Below are 22,362 nucleotides of genomic sequence, written 5' to 3'. Positions count from 1 at the left end.
ACTGGAGCAGCTGACTCATGGAGAACCCACAGACCCACGAGCTAAATCAATGTTCGTCGTCATATGTCACTGATGTTCTGTGACTGCTACCTGGGTTTGTGTAGCAAAAGCAAACAAATACAGCCAACAGCTCATGTTTACTGAGGTCTAAGGTCTCTTCTAGGTCGAATGAAAAACATGCCAGGTGTTTGTTGCTCATTTTTAACGTAAGCTCTGTTTCAAGCTAGGTATGGGTTGAGTTCAAGCCAAGTTGGCAAGCTGGTGGCCCAATAATGTGTTTTATTTGACTTGTACGTCATCAGCATACACGTTAAGATACACACACGCACGCAAATTGCCATTATTTAAGGAAATGTAGAGATTTCACATAAAACTGAATTTCCAGATTATCTTAAAAAATTAGACGATTCGGCAACTCTGGCAGGGTTCTATTTTTTTTGGGGGGGGGGATACAATACACTGGAGCTGAGTAGCGGCTGCCTCTCTCGAGATAGGACATGAGAGTTCCTCAGCTTATCACCACTCCTAACATCTCCTAGTGCTGGAGGCGCCAGGCGCTGCTCACAGAGTGGCTGGGCTACTCTCTTCTTTTTATAACATTTAAGAGAAAAAGATGACCCTGCAATCCCACTCCTGGGCATATATCTGGAGAAAATTCTAACTTGAAAAGATATAGGCACCCCGGTGTTCACAGCAGCACTATTTACAATAGCCAGGACATGGAAGCAACCTAAGTGTCCATCGACAGATGAAATGTGGTGTGTGTATATATATATATTTTCCCCCACATGGAATATTACTCAGTCATAATTAAAAATGAAATAATGCCATTTGCAGTAACATGGATGGACCTTATTTCATACTAAGTGAAAAAAGTCCGAAAGAGAAAGTCACATATATATGATATTACTTATATGTGGAATCTAAAAAAGGGATACAAATGTACTTATTTACAAAACAGAAACAGACTCACAGACATAGAAAACAAACTTGTGGTCAGCAAAGGGATGGCAGTGGGGCAGGGTGATGAACAGAAATTAGGAATCGGGGGTGACCAGAGTCACACTACTATACACAAAACAGATAACCAACAGCGACCTACGGTAGAGCACGGGGAATTATACTCAACATCTTATAATAACCTATGGTGGAAAATAATCTGAAAAAGAATATAGGTGCTGTATATCACTTTGCTGTATACGCGATACTAACACAACATGGTAAATGAACTATACTTCAATTAAAAAATAAAGATTTTAAACATTTAAAAAAGAAAAAGAACCATTTTTTTTTCTTTTAAAATAAGGTCAGTTTAACTCGAGGATGGAAGATGCCTTAGAGGACTGGGACGGGGAGGGTGGGGGGGACTCGAGGGAGGGTGGGGGGGACTCAAGGGAGGGAGGGAATACGGGGAAATGTGTATAAAAACAGATGATTGAACTTGGTGTACCCCCCCCAAAATAATAAATAAATAAATAAAATTAAAAAAAAAAGGTCAGTTTAACTAATCTATCAAATAGCATATTCTTAAAACTCATCAGGCCATGACACGAGCATACAGGATAATGTGTATTTCTGACATTACTCTCTCTGTAGCTGAATTCCTTAGGACTCACATTTCCAGTTGTTTCTGACCTGGTCCCATGAATGAGGATGTTCACGTACTTTAAGAAGGTTGTACTGCATAGGTTAAATGGAACTGTGGTAGTTTTTCACAGAATTCTTCGTGGATTCTGATTTAATTTCTTTCCCTCCGTGCCAATTAAAAACTAGTACAGCTGAAGAAGGCAAGTTATTTTTGAAGTCACACAGGTGCCTTGATTTTTAATGATAGAACTAAGAAAAGTTACTGGTCAGTTTTGGCAAAGATGTTTCTTCTATTGAATTTAAACATGGGATGAACTCTCCATAGGACGTCCCAGGGCAGCCAGAGCACACATCCATTTGGAGAGTGCCTCATTCTTTTCCTGTTACCTGGGAAACAGGTGGTCAGGTGCTCCATCAGTGCTTCTTGGGTGACAGGTTTTCTTGCCGAGTTCATTGCAGAGATGGCCAAGCAAAGGATTTCCCCGAGTGGGATAAACTGAGATTGACTGATGGGAGACATACTGATTGGTGATACATCACCTGTAGGAAGACAATTTTCAAGTAAGCGGTTCATTAAGACCCAGCCACTTGTCACACACACACCTTCACCCACACGCGCCCCTCGCGTGACTCTCACCTATTCCCTGTGCTATGAATACAATCAGCTCTCAACACTCAAGTGCGCTACAGCCACAGCCACGTCCCCTCAGGTGGAAAGACTTGCACAGAACAGTGGAAGCGTCAATTGCCTCCACAAAGAAAACTTGCCTTTAAAACCTGAGATCTCGTTTAAATAGACTTCCTACTGAAAGGCTTGCAACAACAGAGCTTTTTCAAATGAACTCTGCTTTTATTAACTCGGACCTGATTTGTTTAATAATTGTCATTCACATCTTGATAAATGCACTTGTGGTAACTTGAGGGTTCATTCATTCCAACGCTGGGTGCCCTTTGCACGTCTGGCATCTGCTGGGGGCTTGGGGTTCACTTGGGAAAGTGAATGAGCCTCCTCCCACCAACACCTCTGCCCTCAAGGAGTTTCTATTTAAGTGGAGGAGACAGACAAAGTTCACCGTGCACCACAGAAGGCTGAACAATAAACTCCAGGGAAGAGGGGGGACAGTGATGTCTTCCACCTGGAGGTGAGGATGGAGCTTAGAGCCAGGACGTGAGAGAAGGTTGTGCAGCCTGAATCCGGTGCTGAAGTGGGACTGTGCTGGGTGGCTAAGAGGTGTAGGGGTATTTTGGGGGGGAACAGCAGAGAAAGGGGACTGGTATATCGGGACGACTATTAGCGAAGAGCTGAGTGCCCAAGGCCTTCATTCTATGAACCATGGTGAGCCAGAGAAGGAAGTTAAGGAATGACAACGTCAGATGTGAATTTCAGGAAGAGGACTCTGGTGGCCACGTGGAGGATGGACGTACCACCCAGGAGGGGCTGTGACCTCCTGCACACGTTTGCGTCTGAAAGAGCCAATGCAGGCGGGCTGGCGCGGGGGGGGGGGGGGGGGGGGGGGGGGAGGAGGGGTGGTGGTGCTGCAGCCCTAGCAGTGAGGGGCCGACAAGGCTCTTGGGGAGATGGCAACATTCAACGCACATAACTGCCTTCCTTTCTGCGACCTTGGCATCCCCGTGTGCTGGTTTTCAAGTCATATCCCAAGGAAGGGTCCCTAGCACTCTCTGGAGAGGCTTCTGGGGGCAGGGAGGGGTGCCCCCAGCTGAGGGAGGGGAGGCGGGGCAGCGACATCTGCTCCTGACATCTGGGTGCCACCTGTTTCCTCCTTGGGGTTCTGTAAGGTTTCACTTGAGAAAGGCCATTCAGAAAGGGGGTGAAACTATGAGCAGAGTAGAGAATCTGCGCGTATAAGCTTCTTTCCCACATGGAGTTATATAATCGCTCCTCTTCTGTTTCCAAGTATGAGTTCACACTTGTCGTAAATCACCCTGACTGGCCAGAACTGGACTTGGGCCAACCTGTGGCACTGAGCAACACCCTCCCGGAAGGTGTCCGACGGCCTGGGGTGGACTAGCCTGCTGTGTCCGGCCATGACCCCTAGTTTGATGGGGGAATCCCGAGGTCCTTCGGGAAAGAACAGGAACCCTGCTTTGATGGACCGGATAGGAAATGGTTTGATGGATGACACCAGGCAATAGTGCCTAAGAACGAAAACCACCAGGTGAGGGGGTAAGTCTAACAGGTGCACCAGATGCAGCACCAGGACCCCAGTGTCAAAGGTTGAAGCCTGATCCTCCTCGTCTCCAAGCCCAGCTCAGTCCAATGCTCCCCTCTCTCCTACACCTCTGAGGGTTCCAAACAGCTCTGCTGGAGCTCCCTTCTCTGCAAGATGAGTATGACGAGAGGGAGACACTTCCCCAACAGCCAGAGGAACAGGGGAATACCCAAATCCAGAAGAGCAAAAACCAGGAACGGACTTGACTTAGAACCCACTGACTGCCAGGGCCTATGGGATGTAAGTCAGTCTCATGAAGAGACAGACCTCTGAGAGATGTTTGCAAATATTTTCCGGGATAGCAGAGGGCAGAAGCTGGAACACGGAATTTTGGGCTGTTACTGAGGATGTGAGTTTCACTCACCGGCTGGTGAAGCTCAATTCATAGCGGTGACTCAAAAATGACAGAAATATGTGGGCTGGGACCATCTCAGTGGGCAAGTTTGCTACTGCCTAGAAGAGTGTATTTAAATCTTTAAAAAAATCTATTGTACCCTTCATTCAAACACAACCTTATTCTCTAAGGCGCTTTCCAGCACCTTTGGACCTGTGTATCAATTGGGAGGCTAACGCCTTCTAGAACTTGCCTATCATAATTAAGAACTCAGAAGACTAAAGATACAAAAATACTAAGTAGGATTTTTTTTTAAACGCAGGTCTGTCTATTTTCTGATTTTGTATAGGTTACAGGGAACTTGAACTTTCTGTAAACAAGGAATGACTACAAGCAAAATTAACTAGTTTAGGTCACGTTTGTCCTTATGCTTTTAGCCAAAATTATTTGTTTAGTTTCACTAACAGATATCAAACGTTAAGCGATCTTCCAAGTTAATTTCTTTCCAGTCACTGCAGGCAACCGGAAGAGGCCAGTAAGCTTTAAGTGTCCCTGAAATGCATTTGTACTGAAAAAGCTCATTTTCACTATAATACTGAATATGTGGGATGACTTTTAACTCAGGATAGAGAACCAAATGGAATTTGGACGCTCTATGTGACTATCTCCACATCCTCTTGTTTTTATGCTGCGCTAAGATAAATTATTTCCCACTCCCGTCCCACCCCAGCCCCACCGGCCACCCTGTCTCCTCTATGCCCACATGCTTCCTCGGTCTCTTCCCTCCACTCCATCTCCCGGGCGACCCCTACCCCAGGCCACTGTCCCCCTCTCACCTGGCCCATGACAATGGCTTGATGACCCCCTCTGACCTGATCCTCCCTTCTTCACAGCGCAGCCACGTCTTAGAAACACCTACAACACGCAACTTCCTGCATGAAATCCTACCCTGACTGCCTACTGCCCCTAGAAGATCGGAAGTCCTCGCCAGGTCTGCTCTGGCCTGAGCCTGTCCACCCACCTCTGGGACCATCCCCCTTCTCCCCCGCCCACACCTTACACCATGCTCACAACCTCCGCTGTGCTTTGAACCCGTCCAGCATTTCTCCCACCCAGAGCCTTTGCCTTTGTTGAACGCCTGCCTGGGATGCTCCTGGAGCAGATCTCTGCAGGCTGGGCTGCTGTGCCTCCTGTGGGTCTCCATTTAAACAGGGCCTCCTCGGGGAGCCCTGCCTGGGGCACCTGAGCTAATGCTGTCCTAAAACCACAGGGCACCCTCTCTCATGTTACCCGATACTGTGGTTTATAACAAGAAATACATGTTTGGTCTTGGTCCCCATGTCAGGCACAGAGCTCCTAAAACCCTTGGAATTTCCTCAGTGAGGAGAGAGATCAAGGTATCCTATGGTGTGTCAGTAAAGTGACTTTTGGGCCCACACCTAAGGCTGGGGGCTTGCAGCCAGGAGAACCAAACACGTGGTTAGAAGGTTGGATCTTTCAGCCCCGCTCCCTCACCTCTGGGTGAACCAATGGCCAATGACTGTCCCCAATGGCCAATGATTGAATCAAGCACGCTTATGAAATGAAGGCTGCATAAAAGCCCAAAGGATGGGGTTCAGAGAGCTCCCCAAGGTTGCTGAACACATGGAGATGGGGGGGCGGTGCACCTGGGGAGGGCATGGAAGCTCCGCGCCCTTTCCCTAGACCTTGCTCTATGCATCTCTTCCATCTGGCTCTTCCTGAAATGTATTCTTTTATAGTAAACTGGCACTCTTCTAAGTAAAACGTTTCTCCATGCAAGCTGCTCTAGCCAAGTAACTGAACCCAAAGAAGGGGTCGTGGAACCTCCAATCTACTGCCAGGCTTTCAGAAGCACAGGTGACAATCTGGACTCGTGATGGACATTCGAAGTCGGGGGTGGAGTGGAGTGGGGTGAGGACAGTCTCATGGACTGAGCCCTTAACCCATGGGATTTGATGCTTTCCAGATAGATGGTGTTGGAATGGAGGTGAATTGTAGGACACTCGGCTGGGTGTCAGGAAATTGCTGGTTGAATGGGGGCTCCCAGGCACACACACACTGGAATTGGTACCAGGGTCCTTTCAACGCACTGTCATCACTCTCTGAACGTGTACACATGTGTCTGTGTGTACTGGTTTACTGTCTGTCTCACCCACTAGAATATAAGCTCCGTGGCAGAAGGAGTCCACACCAGACTCCCAGTACTTGTCTGCTGAATGAATGAATACCCATTTATCACATTATAATCCAAGGAACTGCTCAGGGTATTCAAAGAGTTGTGATTATATACATGTACTTTGCTAAATAATTGCAAAACAAGCACAACATTTAATGAGAGACCAAATACCCTTAACCATGCAGTTTCTAAGATTTTCGCTATTAATTTCGCCCCCAAAAACAGCAGTTACCACAGAAAAATAATTATATATTAAGTGAGGGTTAATACATGCATTTAAGATCTATATAAAAGGAATTATAGGTACCGATCAACCCAACATAACACAGTATTCAAGTTTACCATGATTTTCTTTGGATCTTATATCAGACCTACTTAAGGAACCAACTAGTCATTCTTAAAGTATGCTACTAGAAAATTCTTCCAACAGCTGGACCACATTTATGGTCAAAGAAGAAAACAAGGGAATGGAAGTACTGCTAAAATACTGTTGTCAATATAATCTACAGAAACTACCACATTTTGCATAAACTATGAACTGCTACTTGTCTATAATTTATGGGATGGATTTTTCTATTGTCAGAATTAGTTCGGAACATATTCATAAAGACAACTCCCGTAAAAGCTCAAGGCTACTTTGTGGGCTAGCCAATTCTTTCCAAACTGCTATAATTTTGTCCTGTTGTTCTAAAAAGCAGGGGTAAATAGGTTTTATTTCAGCTTTATTTTCTTACAAACATCCATTTAAGTACAGTCCTCAGGGAACATTTGTCAAGTCCAGGATCATTTAGATCAAGCCAAGCACAGTGCCTTGGACAGAGTAGGCATTCAATACATTTCTGTTAAATGAATTTAAAATGAGAGGAGGCATGACAATATTACAATTCTAAGTAACCTTCTTTGATTTTCAGAGCATTTCACATTAGATTTCATTCACCTCAGTGAATATTTGGACAGTGCTTTCATTTAAGGTACCAGAGTCAGCTGAGAAGTGTGAGGACAAAGATAAATGCGTCCGGTGGTGATGACGGGAGTGGAGGATGGAGCCGCTATAGCAGAGGCGGGAGTGACCATGCGCAGCGTGTCGAGCTGGGGGAGCTGGGGGTGTACTTAGGCATGGCTGGAGCAGGCTGGGGTGAGATGGAGAGAAATGCAGGAGCCAGATCCTGGTTGACCAGAAGGCTGAGATCTTACCCTTGATGCTGATGGGAACCCTGTGTATGTTTATACAGAGGAATTACATGACCCGTTTGTGTTAGAAAACCACTCTAGTGCAACTGTGGGGAACAAACTGCTGACTATTACCATCGCCAGGCAACTCAGAAATACCTTTATCATGACCGTGCAGTTTTACTACTTAACCCCCTCTATCTGCTCTCCTTTCCAACTTCTGGCCAGTTACTTTAGTTGGAATTATTTCAAAAAATTCTCACATAATTCATCCTTACAAGAAATCTGTTTGAGTGCTCTTAGACACCCCAAACCTTTGGCACCCGAGTTCCAAAATTGTTCCTATCTTGGTTCTTATGGTAGGGGAAGAAAAAGAAGAACTATAATCAAGTTCTGTCCTCTATGAATGCCATTTCCCCCCAGTCACTAGTTTAGGTTCTCTGTGCTCCCCAGCCTTTGCAGATGAGGAAGGGGACGCAGCTGAGCAGATGAGATTTCCATGACAACCTACATTCATCCCTTCCCAGATGATACCCACAGCTTTCCAAAAGATACCTCCCAGGAAAGCAAACATAAATCTATTTCCTTTCCTCTTAACGAACCCAACTTCATACAACTGTATACAAAGAGGAAAGCCATAAATTTTCCAGGTGGCTCACATCACAATAAACTACAACCTTGAAAATACCCTGAAGTTCATCTCCTATCTTAGCCTTCTTTAAATAATCTTTTTTTTTTTTCAAGCACCAGCGCTCCATTTGAATTACCCTATTTTCCTGTTTGTTTTTAAATACTGTTTTCCATTGTAAATGTCAATTCACTCCGTACTCTGGATTGAAGAGTTACCTTTGACCCTAACGAAGGTCATGAACCAAAGCAACCTACTTACGAATGTAGTTCTGAAACTGTACTAATGTATCACTGGGAAACTGCCAATAAAAAAAGGCATTCAGGAGATAAATTTTGATAAGTGCCCAGTCTCTAATAACAAAATACAATTACCACTCTGCGTCTGCTTCCTCATCTGTAAGATGAGGGTTTGGATGACATGATTTCAAAGATTCCTTCAGACTCTCAAATTCTTTGATTCTATAACAATGCAGCAGAATTCTGGCATAAAAGCATAATATAGTACTGCTGTCTACCTCTATTTCCATCTTGCTGGAGAAGACTATTTTAATGCTTATCCAACCTGAAAAAGTAGGCTTTAATTTTAAAAAGGATAGCAAGATAGATAGGCTATTTTTTTTTTCCTTGTAGTAAAGGCTTCATAATTTACTCTTTTCTAACTCAAGAGTCTTGCTCCTCAGGACCAAACTGTGCCTATTTTTGTTCTCTGGACTGCCAAAATTAACACTAAAGTTAAAATTATAGATGCCAATAAAATTACCACATGCAGTAGATACCGTGACTCGTAAAAATGGTCAAACATGTCTGTAAAATGTGCAGCGGGCACAGCGATAACACAAGTCTACTTTCAACAAACTATTCATAGAACGACGCATGTGCCAAGTTTTATCTTCAATACCCTTGGGCCTGGGGAAATCACAAGCTCTCTGAGGTTAAGTGAACAGTTTCTCGGAGGCACAACAGACAAATCTTGTGTTTTACAATTTAGTTCAAATTATTAACCCTGATTTTATGTATATGTGATTTTGGTTGTTTTAACAGACGGTTCTTTTTTAAAAAGCTGTTCTAAAAAAACCCCGAAAAAACCACACATTTCCTTTCTGTACACCCTCTTGCAGACTGAAACACCCTTACAGGAGGACAGAGCACACGGGTTCCACCACCTCACACGCTGCTGCATTTTAAGCAGATTTCTCTTGAAACCGAATTACTGTACTTGGCTTTCAAATGTTTGTATCTGGAACTTAAAAGGAGCCTGGCATTGAAGAAGGCACTTTTATCAGCTTCCTGTATATCTGGCTTGAAGGTTACAGATCTCAGAAATTTAAGGCTGAGCCTTCACTGCAATAGTTGATGGTCATAAAGCTGACATTAAAAGTTTTTTTGAAAAATTTACAAATTCTCTAACATCTTTTCTAAAGCTCACTGGTGCTTTATTTCAACACTTGATGGAACTCTCTTAAAGAAGGTCTGATTCCTAAGCTATTATTTGGATAAATCGTTTTCATTCAAAAGAAACTGTACATAAGAAGCTCTCAATAATACTACAGTTAATGGTGGCTATTAGCTCTGACTTACTAAGAAACTTCTAATGAGAGTTAAACAAGAGGGCCATGGTGGCAAATGGCAGGTATAGTCACACAAAAAAGGGTTAATGTCCACCGTATCACCTGAACCTGCTTATCAGCCTGTCTAATGCAGAGATGTACCAGGTACAATGACAAATCAACCGGTTCATCGGTTCACAGAAGAAACCCATTATCTTCCCCAGGCTACAAGCTTTCATTAGTCATATTAGCTATCACTCTTGCTACTGAGATTTGATTACTGATAAAAAACTGTCACCGGATAAGCAGAGATGGACAAGCCACAAAGGGTGGAGAATCAGATAGAGAAGGCAATCAATGCACAGGGAGAAGTGAGAACTCCCTAGCCCAGCAGCTGTCTCCACCATCACCAAGGATGGAGACTGACATCTCTCTAATCATACACATCGAACACTTCGGGACCCTTCCGCTACTGCAACAGATTTGTAACTGAAAAATCAAGATGGAAACATGAGCCACGGAGCCAATTACTGTTTCCGTAATTCAAAGCTTTGCTAAGAAGGCTCCACATTATAATCTGAGTGGGGTGTACGTTAGGCACTACGGAATGAAACCTATTCACACATCGGGCACTCGGATGCCGTTGAATAAACAGGTATTACAGGTACAGACGAGGCAGGTAAGACCCTGCTAACAGCCGAGATGTTTTGCACCAGCATTAGCTTCCTTGCTCCCTAGTCCCTCATCCAGGGCTAAGTTAAGGCGGTTTACCACCAGCGATAAAATCATGATGAAATACCAGTCCTAGATGACAACAGGTAATAAGAGGTCTCAGATGTCATGCAATTCTGCAAGGCACCTGGCTAACAAGAGTCCTGTGTCGTATGCGTGTCCTCCTTTTCTTCATTATAAGCGCATCACGGAGGACAGAATCTAAGTCCCTATTTTAAGCGATCACATACTTCTCTTCCTTCTCCATTCTGTACTGGAACCCAGCCTAACAACAGAGACATACCAGATGCTCCAAATTCTGTTGATGACATTTCTCAACTGCAGTTTAATAAATCAGTCTAAAATCTCCAGTGTCACTCTCTTCCAATCTTTATACATTAGAATCACCATAGCTGATTTTTAACCTTTGTATTCCTGGCTTCCTCTGTTAAGGTCCCAACTACACTGTGACTGATTTCTGTAAAATACAGTTGTAGTAGAACCAGAAGGCCTAATTAAATACAGTTCAGATATATACGTTGATAGTTCCCAAATTACAACCAAATCATACAAGATGATTGCTACCAACTCGCCAGTGACTGAATAGCTAAGAACTATAGACAAGTACACAGGGACAAAAGAGCACAAAAGGCCAGACAGACACAAAGAAAAAACTCCCAACTCATTGTACCAGAAGTAACTTTTCTCACCAAAGTCTGGCATTACAAGATAGTGGCAGAGGCCGAGGACTTTGTGAGCCAAAACTTTAAGTTCAGAGCCCAAGTTTGCTCCTCATTAGCTGTGTGATTTGGAGTAAATTAATTCATTTTTTGAGTCTCACTGTCTTCTTTTGTAAGGTGTACACAGTGATGCTCACCTCATAGAGTTATTGAGAGGATTAAGTGCTGACACGGTCCCTGAGACCTAATAGATATTTAATAAGTAGTTAGTATTAAAATTATCATCCCTAAGCCTATCTAAATTTATTCAATTTACTTTTTTATGGTGTTTGAATTTCTACTAATAGGAAAATCATTTGATCCTTAAAAAAAAAGCCTTTAAAAAAATCTGAGGCATTTCTGGGAAGGCTAGGAAGGCAGTGGTCTTTCTCACACTAGTATGAATTAGTTCAATCAGACCACTCACCTCTTGATTCTTGTCTATGAGCATGGGCACTGAGTGAATGGAATATTTTGCCTGGGAGGCAGAAAAGTTAAGATATATTTATAAACATACAGCATTTGGGATGTATTATTGGGCTGGAAGGGAACGGGAAACATGCATGACGTAGGGACTTTGGAGAGAGGAAAACACTAGAAGACAGGAAACTGTTTGGAAAGAGTCACAAGCGTATAGAGAAAGTTGGCCTATTTTAAGATTTTGGCTGGGCCAATCTTTTATCTGGGAAAAGGAAAGGAAACTCAGCACTTAAGTACTCTTGGTGCTAAAGATCAGTGACACCAGGAGTTAAATAATTTCTGATGGAACCTGGGATGCAAAGAGTTGCTATGGTTACCTCTTCTAAGGAGAACATCCTCTAGGATTCAAAAGAGTGGCTTCACACAGAACTTCAGAACTCAGCATATTCCTTACTTAAGGGTGGCTTGTCCAATAACATTATTCTTCCTATTCAAGTAAACCACAATCAGTGTCCACATTTAAGGGACTCACCTTCACATCTGTTAGCAATAACAATTCTTCACACGCAGTGTAAGGCACTGTCTATAAACATACCTCAAGATAAGAACAATCATCACTTCTAGGGTTACATACTTAACTCTTGAGGTCTACCCAGCATTAATCTACACAGCGAAGACTATGAAAATGAACAAATACATCGTTCTCACCCTCTATGACAAATTAATGTTTTTTAACTGCCTCTCTTCTTAATCAACTGTTTATTGCCTGGTTTCCATGTGTAGGGAACTGCTAGGAGCTCTGAATTGTAGAGAAAGGCACAAATCTTGATCTGTGACTTCAGTGAGCTTATAATTTAGGTGGGGAAACATGATATAAATGTGTAAAAATACAAGCAATTATAACATGTTCAAATTACTGTTGAAAACGACCTGAGAAGAGATATAAGAAGAAAAGACATGAATGGCTAGCAAATTAATTCTTATAATTCCTATAATAGGAATTTGGTCTAATTCTATCTATCTATCTATCTATCTATCTATCTATCTATCTATCTATATCTATCATCTATTGATGGATCAAGAGAAGTTAATTCTATAAAAGGACTAAGAAATGACCTCCTGTTAGAGTAATCAGAAAAAGCCTTCTGTGGGAGGAAGACTTTGAATAAGGTCTTTAAGGATGAGTAGAACTGATGGGGGTGGGGACATTATATTCTCAACATGGTATGATGTGACCAAACATCCTTCAAACTGACTCAACATCCTCAACTTTGCTTTGAAGACGCCAAGTACCAGGCACAAAGAAGACACACCTTTATGATGAAGAAAGGAAACAAACATCTTTCCTTCGGTGAAAGGGTGAGCTATGGGGATGGATATGAGAGCAAAGAGAAAAGAGATGTTCAAGGGGCCTAGCCAATGTATAGTTTGCATTATTTTAAAATGTTCTAATTATTATCAAAATTGCATTTAACACTCAGAAATATTTTTTAATAGAAAGTGCTAAAACCATAAATTTGATGAGGTGGTAAAACCATGCTTTCGGATTTGCCAGGTTTCATTTTGGAAACATAGCATGTAATGTACCTTTGAGAACCAAATTTTACTGTCTCACTATTTAAAAAAAAAAAAAAAAAAAACCTTTTGTGTGAAAAGCCCATGGATGTTGTAAGAAAGGAGCTCTGTAATCATCTGGATCCTAAAACAGACTATGATGAAATATGCTTACTTCCTTAGCAGTTAATAGCAACCTCTGATGTTAGTGTTGGAAACAGGCCCTGAGCATATAAATCAGGCTTTCTTGGATTTTAGTGCATTGCATGTAGGTTAACAGGCCAAATAACACACCAGATTTAGGGTGTATATTGAGGAGAAAACATTTCACATAATATTTACTGAATGCCTCCATCAGAGGAGTGAAAGAGATATTACAGCGGATGGAAATCTGGAGCAGTTTAATTATTTCCCTTTTGCACATCCTACAGCTGACTCTTTAGTTTCTGATGTGAGGCTGTGAGATGAATCATGCTGGCACGGCTGCATCTGCTGGGCACCTCCCTGGGGCACTTCTACTAAGACTGCGGCTGCAGGGGGATTATCACAGCAAGACCATGTTTCAGAGGACAGGGCACCCTTATCGAGGGGCTCGCAGACATTTTACCATATTTCTTCGCACACAACAACTCTTGAAAGAAAAGCAGGGGAGACCTACCTGACCCTTTCTGGACTGGCTCCATCCCCCAGGTAGCTTTGGCGCTAAAGCCTGGTGCATGCTAGGGGCTAGCATTCAGGCGCAAGAAGGAGCCAGTAACAGAAACGGACGTCCTAGAATCTGGAATAAGAAGAAAGAGTAAACTTTCATGTCATAACATCCTAAATGAGCGTTTCAGACTGGCCACTGAGGGCACGTGGAACCCAACAGGAATCTGGAACTTTACCTTGGTACATCTACTTAAAAAAAAAAAACAATAGAGTTCCAGAACTCTCAGCTCTTCTGACAATTCAGGGCTGCAGATACTGCTACAAGTTCAGGTCAAAGGCTGGCAAAAAGCACCTTTAAAAAGCTTTGTGAATGGACTTTGCTGGTAATGATTTTAGGGGGGGAAAAAATCCTCTTGCCCATTCTTTCCTCCTATTTGCCTGGAACAGCTGGCATCCTGTCCCACGCCTAGCCCTGTCTCTCACGGCCCCTGGTCCTGAGCCAATACCCCACTGCAGTGCCTTGGGAATCTGCAGTGTCACTCCTCTTCTGCCTTGTTCTCTGCAAAGTGAAGTCATAGGGACGGATCAGCCAACCTGACTTCTCGTTACCCTGCCCAGAATCCTTTGTGAGCTGAAATGAGTCATCACTCCAAGAAAAGCTACAGCCTCTGGTTGTCGGTACGGGCTCCTTTGTCTGTGCGATGCGGAGACTCTGGGCTGGGAATGAACCCTGGGCCCGGGGCTGCCAGGGGCACATCCATCTCTCCAAGGGGCCCAGGCCCCCCCCTCCCCCGTGCACTGAGCACCAACTCAGACCTCTGCATCATGAAAACAGGAAAAAGGGCACATACCTCCGGATGCTTGGAGAAAACACACACACGTTAACATTGATCTGGCAGGATATACTCACCAGTCCGTAATTATAAACCTGACACACGCGCTTGCTCTTTTTTTTTTCTCTTTCTTTTTTTTTTTTAAAGGCTGGCTTTTCATTGCAGAGAAGGATGCGTCTCCCTCCTGTGTGTAACAGGCGGTTCGACTGTACCCTGGATCAAAGTTTAGCTGCAGCGAGCTATCTGTCATAAATTCCAGTTGCCGGGCAAGTCCTCGCAAGCCTGGGTCACATCATTCCCGACGCAGCGCCGGCAGCCTTGCAGCAGAGGCAGCCTGGGAGCCAGCACAGCTTCTGCCGCGAGGAGGGCGGCGTGGGGAATGAGGTCACTATGTCAAGAGCTCGTTCTCAGCATGAGGTGCCCCTGAGCTCCCAACACCACCGAAATTGCATGGGGTGGGATGATGCATAGGATTTCTTTAAAGTCGCTGCTTCCTCTGCTTTTTCTCTTTCCTTTTTTTTTTTTTTTTTTTGATTTCTGTGCCTCAGATTGGTAAGGCACAAAAAATCCATTCCAGATCTGTGCAAAAACATCCTTTTCACGGCACTGTTTGTACTGCACCACTCGCGTGCTGAGCCCCACACTGAATCACTCATGCACAGGCACGTGTACACGTTGTATTTACACACCCACAGACACACACAGAGGAACTTATTTTCACAGAACCAGAGAGAAAATGATTCATCTCTATTTACAGTACAAGAAATGACACAGAAATGCCTCGAGATGGAAGACGGGTGGGAGTTGGGAGAGAGGAGAGGAGAGGAATATTGACCGTTACACTAAAACCAGAGAAAAATGGAGTTCGACAGGAAAAGAATAATTAAGAACGACATGAACGCTCTTGTGCCAGTAATAATTCTGCCCAAACTCTCCCAAACAAAATAATACCCAAGCCGGCACCTCTCACCAGCTCCACTCAGAAACCAAAGAGATACTGATAAATGATCCCCTACGCAGAATTGAAGTAGATTTGGGTAGCCGAGGACGCCTGTACAGCAACTTCTCCCACAACCTCATGAATATAGTAGCTAACCGACAAGAAAGATGAAGTACACAGCATGAGACCAGAGCTGCGAAGTACAAAAATGTAACGAATCTCTCAGCAAGACTATCTGAATCTCTGAGTTAGAAGGGTCGCCAGGCTAAAGCCCCACCCGAATCACATGGTCTCTTCGCTCCTGTGATATGGCCCGTTTTCAAGGACCTCTTCCCACAGAGCTCAGGCCTCGTCTAAGCCGTACACACCCTCCGGTGAAGGCCTCCCCCACCAACTGAGTCTTGGAACCTCACAGCGGTTCCCATTCTGCCCTTGGAAAGCTAAACAATGCAGAACCCTCTTCTGTCTGAGAACTCATCCAACGGCTATAAATAATACTCCTGTCCCTACGTTTCAAGCCGTCTCTTCTCTAGCTGCCCGTGGTCTGGGACACCGTAGGTTAAGTACCACATTCTAGGTGCATTTATGGATCTACTGCTACATCTGCTCTCAGCATCATTAAATAAAGCTTCTTCAGCTCCTTCTACCACCTGACGCTTTTCAAACCCCCTGCCCTCATGGTTCCCTGCCTTTGCTCCTGCTTGGGTGTAGCAATCTCCCTCTGAAAATGCCGTGTGAAGAACAAGATAGACACTAGCTGTGTATCCCCGCGGCACCAGCATCTCCCCCGCTCTGGACTCTACATTCACCTGGTCTAAGACAGTGGTAGGTTTTTGGCTACTGTGTCACAATTTCAACCCCCAGAGAACTTTTTCACATTATCTGCGATTAAATCTGGTCTCATTTATGCAATTTAAAAAAAAAGGAGAAAACATCATCAATTACACCTTAGATGTCTTATCAGAAAGTCTGGTTGTGATTTTTCCCTTCCAATGTATTACTTCCTCTCGTTGGATATGCCACCTGGGCTCCCCGTCCGTGACAATGACTCAGCCTACAGCCCAGCACCAGGACCTCCTCCCAAGGCAGCGCATCTTTATGCTCTCTGAACTTGGTTATGTTGGCAGTCATGATAAATCCACTGCAATCCACCCAACTCAGCCCGTTCCTCTTGGGCACTGTCTGATTGCTATAAGGTCCAAAGACACATCTAATAAATAAACCCTGCACCTTAAGAAGGCAATGATGTACGGTATAAAAGTTAAGATCTAAATCGAGATATCTTGACCTCTGGCAATTCAAGAGCGTCTAGGGAAGAAGCTCTAGGTCACTGGACCACCTCTCGACAGCTAAAAACTCAAGTTTCCTTTATGACACAGAAAAGGTTAAGTGGATAAATATTTTCTAATATCCAAATGTGTACGTTTCCATCTCTATGTGGGCCTACGACGCCCGTATATAGAAACTCATCCAAGCTTTACAAGGACCCACTAAGGTAAGTACTGTTATTATTGCCATTTTAAAAAGAGATGAATTCCCTTCCTCAAACTTCCACAGCTGGGTACGTGGCAGAAGCAAGATTGGAACCTGGAGCAGGAGGGCCTCAGAGTTTGCCTCTCGACTATTATAATAAAATAACCACCGGAAACAAAATTTAAAAAAAACACACAAAACCTCCATCCCTCGATTTTACCTTTAAACGGGAGCCAGTTCTCTTTGTGAGCACGGGAGGCCAGGGAGGTGAGGCTCCCAGGCTGGCAGCGGTCGCCTCGGTCCAGCACTCTAGCCCCTGATGGAGGGGGATCCAGCCCCAGCCGCAGACTGTCATCGAACGGCCGTGCAAAGGGGTGTAACTGGCCGGCCAAAACCACAACCACAAGCTCACTTTGCAGTCCTACTAATAAGAAGATGAGTTTTACGATGGGCACTCATTAGCCTCAACTCAGAAATCAAGGTGAGAAGTCAAGGCGCTCTGATGTCCTAGATGCCAGTCTCTGATGGAGAGATAAATGCAAGAATCAACTGCAGACATAATTAGCAGTCCTCCTCCTCCGCGTGGTATCTCTTGCTCCTCTGAATAACAGCTTCAGTGTTACAGTAACGATTTACAAACATCATACAGAATATTGTGGAGGTGATTTCCTCGGTTGATGAGGTGTGGGCAGAGGCTGCACTTGGCATGTGACTGGTTCCTCGGCAGAGGATTAAGTAGCAGCACCAGCAGTGACACAGTCACTCAGGATCTTTGAAAAACGCTTTGATGACTAATGGCATAGCACGGTCTTAGGGCGGCTGTGCTCGATAAAGCAGAGAGCAACGAATGTCCTCAAATCAATTAAAGATATTTACTGGGGCCCAAACTGCAAATATTTAAGATAGCGTACATAAGGCAGGATATATACATTGGTACACCAATTTTTTCATGAACAAATGACATAGTCTCCACTCTTAAGAAGCTTCTAATGCACTCGAGGAGATAAGATATTCACACATAAAAAGCGCCAAGAATACAAGACAGTTTTAAAAGGGAGGGACAGGTAACAGGTGGCTCTAAAAATGCAGGAGAAAGAACCTGGGCTGAAGAAATCAGGAGTGGCTTCCAGGGAAGGGCAAGCTCGTCCCAGTATCTGGACAACAGGGAAAGCGTGTACCATCAGTTAGAACGTGAGCTCTATGAAGAAAAGGGATTTTTGCACGCTCTGTTGTGTACATGCATTCTTTTCTTTTTAACTGAAGTATAGTTGATATACAATGTTGTGCCAGTCTCTGCTGTACAGCAAAGTGACTCAGTTATACACATAGAGACATTTTTTTACAATATTCTTTTCCATTATGGTTTACCCCAGGATACTGAATATAGTTCCCTGTGCTCTACAATAGGACCTTGTTGTTTATCCACCCTATATATAATAGTCTACATTTGCTAGTCCTAAACTCCCAATCCGTCCCTCCCTCACTTTCACTCTCCCTTGGCAAGCACAAGTCTGTTCACATACACGCATTCTTGAAGAGTGCCTAGCCAACGGCAGGCGCTAAATAAATTTGTGCTGAATGAATGAATGACCTGGAGAGAGGAAGTATGAACCACGGTATGGAAGCACGGATGGGAGAAGCATGAGGCAGGGGGAGAGGGTTCACAGCAGAGCGTAGAGGGAGAGGCGGCAAGAAGGGGTGGCCCACGATCAGATTAAGAAGAGTCTTTAAGCAAATAAGAAAATGACCGGCCTGATATTTCCAATAAGTTTCACTTATGTGTTATAGCCATCAGGAAATCGCCTTCCTAAGAAGCATTACCCCTATGTGAACCTCACATTCTGTAAAAACAAGTATTTATAAGCTGACGGCAGCTCACTAGAGGGAAGGTATGTTGACGGTGCAGTCAGAGGCTGTTCCCCGCCCTGGGATCTTCCCCACCTGCCACTACCACGCAGAAAGCAGTCTGTGATGCCAGGACTCTCTCCCCTTTGCAAAACTGTACCAATAGGGGAGAAAAAAATCCTGGTCGGCAGCAATATTGTATTAAACCTACACTAATTCAATGTAGTTCAACTCAACAAACATTTATTAAATACAACGTGGAAGAGTCTCTGCTTGTCGCTGAGGTCAGTACAAGGATGAAGACGTTACAGCTCCTCTCCTCACAGTTTTGCACCAACATCTGAGTCATTCGAGGCAAAGAGGGAAAGAGTACCATGAGAACAGAGAAAGATGGTTATTTCTGATACAACAGAAAGATGGCAAGGAAGCACGACAGGAGCTGGGCAGTGTTTCAGGAAGGAGGCAGCTGTTAAGAGACCCCAAAGATGGGTAAGGAAAGGGGGAGGAAGAGAAAAGTTGGAGACGTCTCTCCAGGCAGTGAAGCAGTGTGCACAGTGATGACGTGGAGTAGAGAGTCCAGGAGGTTTTGGAGCCTCGCCAATGGTCTATCTGGCATGACTGGTGTGGATTCACAAAGGAGATGTGCAGAACTGAAGCCAAAGAGTAAGTCAGGCTAAATAAGATTTTGAAGAACAGGAGATTCTAGGAGAAAGGCATTAAAGGCTTTTACAGGGGAGTGATGCTACTGATGCTGAAAGTTTAGGTTACTCTGGCAACGGGGTATGGGATGCATCCAAAGAGAGAAGATAATTAATTACTGAGAGAAGGGACGAGCCTATTATTGTGAGAGACCAAACGAGATGCAAAGAGGGCTTAAACAAGGAACAGAGAGAGGCACAGACACATGAGGTACTTTCCTGTTTCACAAAGGGACTGTCCAAAATTTCCAGCATGAAATCTTAGAATACTATCAGAAATGCATTTCTAGAAGTACCATGTACACCTAACACCGCTTGCCCAGAATCTATCCAACTGTCTGTGCTACGGGGATAGTCTGACATTTGGAGTAGTGCCTAGGTTAGGATATTAGTTCAAATTGAGAAATAAAGGGAAGAGACGAAATCCTCTAAACAAAAATCCCTGGGCACTGATAACAGATCAGACTTTCCCGGTTGCACAAAAGCTAGAGAAAAGGCACAAATTAAAAGTTCAATGGAAGTGGTTCCAAAAACAGAAAGTTCCAAAGTTTTCAACACCTTTATAGGCCAGGGTTTACTGAGTTATGTGCATTTTTATTACGGTGGAAGAAACAATTTCAGTTAAGGTTGGATTTGATGCAGCCAAGGCAAGGAAACTAAATATTTAAAGAACAAATACACTTGGCATCCCTACAAGTGCTAAAGAGCATCAACGTGAACACAAAGTGAAGAGCGTGGCTATTCTATGTAACTTAATAAAAGTTTCAAACATCTTTAGATAAGTCAATTCTCATAGGATTAGGAACACAGAATAGCACAGCATTTTCGAGCTGGAGGAGACTGAAAGTCATCTAGTATATTATTATTTGACTGAAGATAATCTTAGGGTACAAGTGGGGAAGATGACTTGCCCAAGGTTACACAGAGTCAGTAGCAAAGCTAGAATTAGCACCCAGACCTCCTGATTCTCAGTACAGACATTGCCCCACTACTCCACACCACCCTGTACAATTGATTCAAAGAAAACTCTAAAGTTTCTCCAGATGCACGTTGGATGTGACACTATAAATTAAAGAGGCAGATGTGCAATTTTCTACATTACACTGTGGGATAGATTATTTCTCTGCGCTCAGTGCGTCTAACCAATGTCCAAAGAAGGCAAGGAAGGAAGAAGATGAAAGAGGAGTGAGAAAAACTGAGAGCCTATGAATTTTCAGTTTAAAAGACAGCGTTTAAATGTCATGTTTTGATATTAAGTGGTAAGAAAACTATGGAAAAGTGTGGGGAAATGAGAGGTCACCCTTCTCAATTATGATTTTATTACAACGGCGTTTATCTTTGTGGACTATTCATTTCCAACACACCTGAATGTATCTCAGACACTTCTACTTAGTATTTTCCATTGCATAGGATGGTGATGGGATACCCAGAGAAGTTTGCAATACACAGAGAAAAAAGATTCTGATTTGAAGTCTCCCTGAAATTCACACAAGCTATGTGTTATACTCTCTAACATATAGCTTTTGTCTTAATAATAAAATTTTAAAAAATTGTATCCATTGAACAACATTCAACATTACTTTCCAAAATTTACAAGTGAACCGACCTTCTGGGAAGACCGTCCACGCTGATACCGAGGTTGTGTAAACCTGCAGTGCAGGACCCCAGTGCCTGGAGGCAAATATGCCCCCAATTTGAGAAGCAACAACTATATCTGAAAATACACCTGAGAAGTAGTATTTCCCAATTAGCTTTCAAAGTTATCATCAGTATTTCTGTTGTTTTAAAGATATACCAGTATTGGGTCCTAGAGCTCTTTTAGCTAGAATTAGTTAGATGGTCGAAGAGCTAAGAAACTGAATTACTTTATCACTGGCTTATTTAATTATGACCAAGTTATCCTCTGTACGGGCTGCATTCCTCCTCTGTAAGATGGAATTTGAGGTAAAAATATGAAAGTTGCAAAGGCTGCCATATTTTTTCAAAGGAGACATATCTCCAGAACTAACCTCTGACCTCAAGGTGCTTCCAATTAACTAAGGAATGAAAAGTAAACACACATGAAAAGAAGGTATCACAATACTTTCCCAAGAAAAGTATGAATAAGAGGGGAAAAATGATGGAAACTAAGTCCAGATGGACTGGAAAGTAAAGAAATTCCGACTAAATCTCCTCATCACGAAGCTGAACTCAGCGTGCTGGGTTATATCTGTATGTCCCACAGGCTCCCACAGAACCCGTCAGAAGGGGTAAGCCACTGAACCAACACATGCTTCAGAGAAGTGCAGTCTTTCCATGACTGCTTTTGTGATATTTCAATACACCCTGGTGTGACTGCTAATAGCTACTCTATCCTTATTTCTAGAATGAGAACAGGGTTCAGACTGTATCTTCAATACCCCAAATAGTGGTTGAAAACAGTGGTTTCTGCCCTGAAAATGATCAAATATTTGTTGACTGAGAACAAAACATTACTTGGGTTCATTATACACACTTCTCCGTATCCGCTAACAACTTCTGCTGACGTCAGTCCTCAGAGTTATCTCTACACATCGTCTCATAGAAGTTAGACCACATACCTTTATTAATAAAGTGTTTATAAAGTGAGGGAAAAAAATCATAAGATCCTGATGTCAAAAAATACAAGCCGGTCATATTTCTCTTGCATCTCTCTACAATGAATGGATGAAAATAAGAGAATTTCTTTGTTGTCTGGGATTACAGTGATTATACAATATATTTGCTCGGTGTGATACAGTAGCTACTGGCCACATGTGGCTACTTAAGGTAAATGAATTTAAATGAGATTAAAATTTTAGTTTCTC

General features: G+C 43.4%; 1 protein-coding gene across 8 annotated transcripts in view; it reads right to left on the bottom strand.

Annotated features, from left to right (window-relative positions):
* Nucleotides 1–22,362, bottom strand: part of STOX2 (storkhead box 2) — a 206,731-nt gene that overhangs the window by 20,939 nt on the left and 163,430 nt on the right. For 4 of the 8 annotated variants that reach the window (XM_057696329.1, XM_057696327.1, XM_057696326.1 and 1 more), the window contains one exon: nucleotides 1,975–2,127. In XM_057696329.1, the coding sequence (XP_057552312.1) occupies nucleotides 1,975–2,107 (133 nt within the window). In that variant the 5' untranslated portion in view covers nucleotides 2,108–2,127. The other 4 variants (XM_057696325.1, XM_057696324.1, XM_057696328.1 and 1 more) reach the window with 3 other exon arrangements.

The sequence above is a fragment of the Hippopotamus amphibius genome, chromosome 10, assembly GCF_030028045.1.
Source record: "Hippopotamus amphibius kiboko isolate mHipAmp2 chromosome 10, mHipAmp2.hap2, whole genome shotgun sequence".
Lineage (NCBI taxonomy): Eukaryota > Metazoa > Chordata > Mammalia > Artiodactyla > Hippopotamidae > Hippopotamus > Hippopotamus amphibius.
Note: the sequence above shows the minus strand (reverse complement) of the source record. Positions and strands in the feature narration are given on the sequence as shown.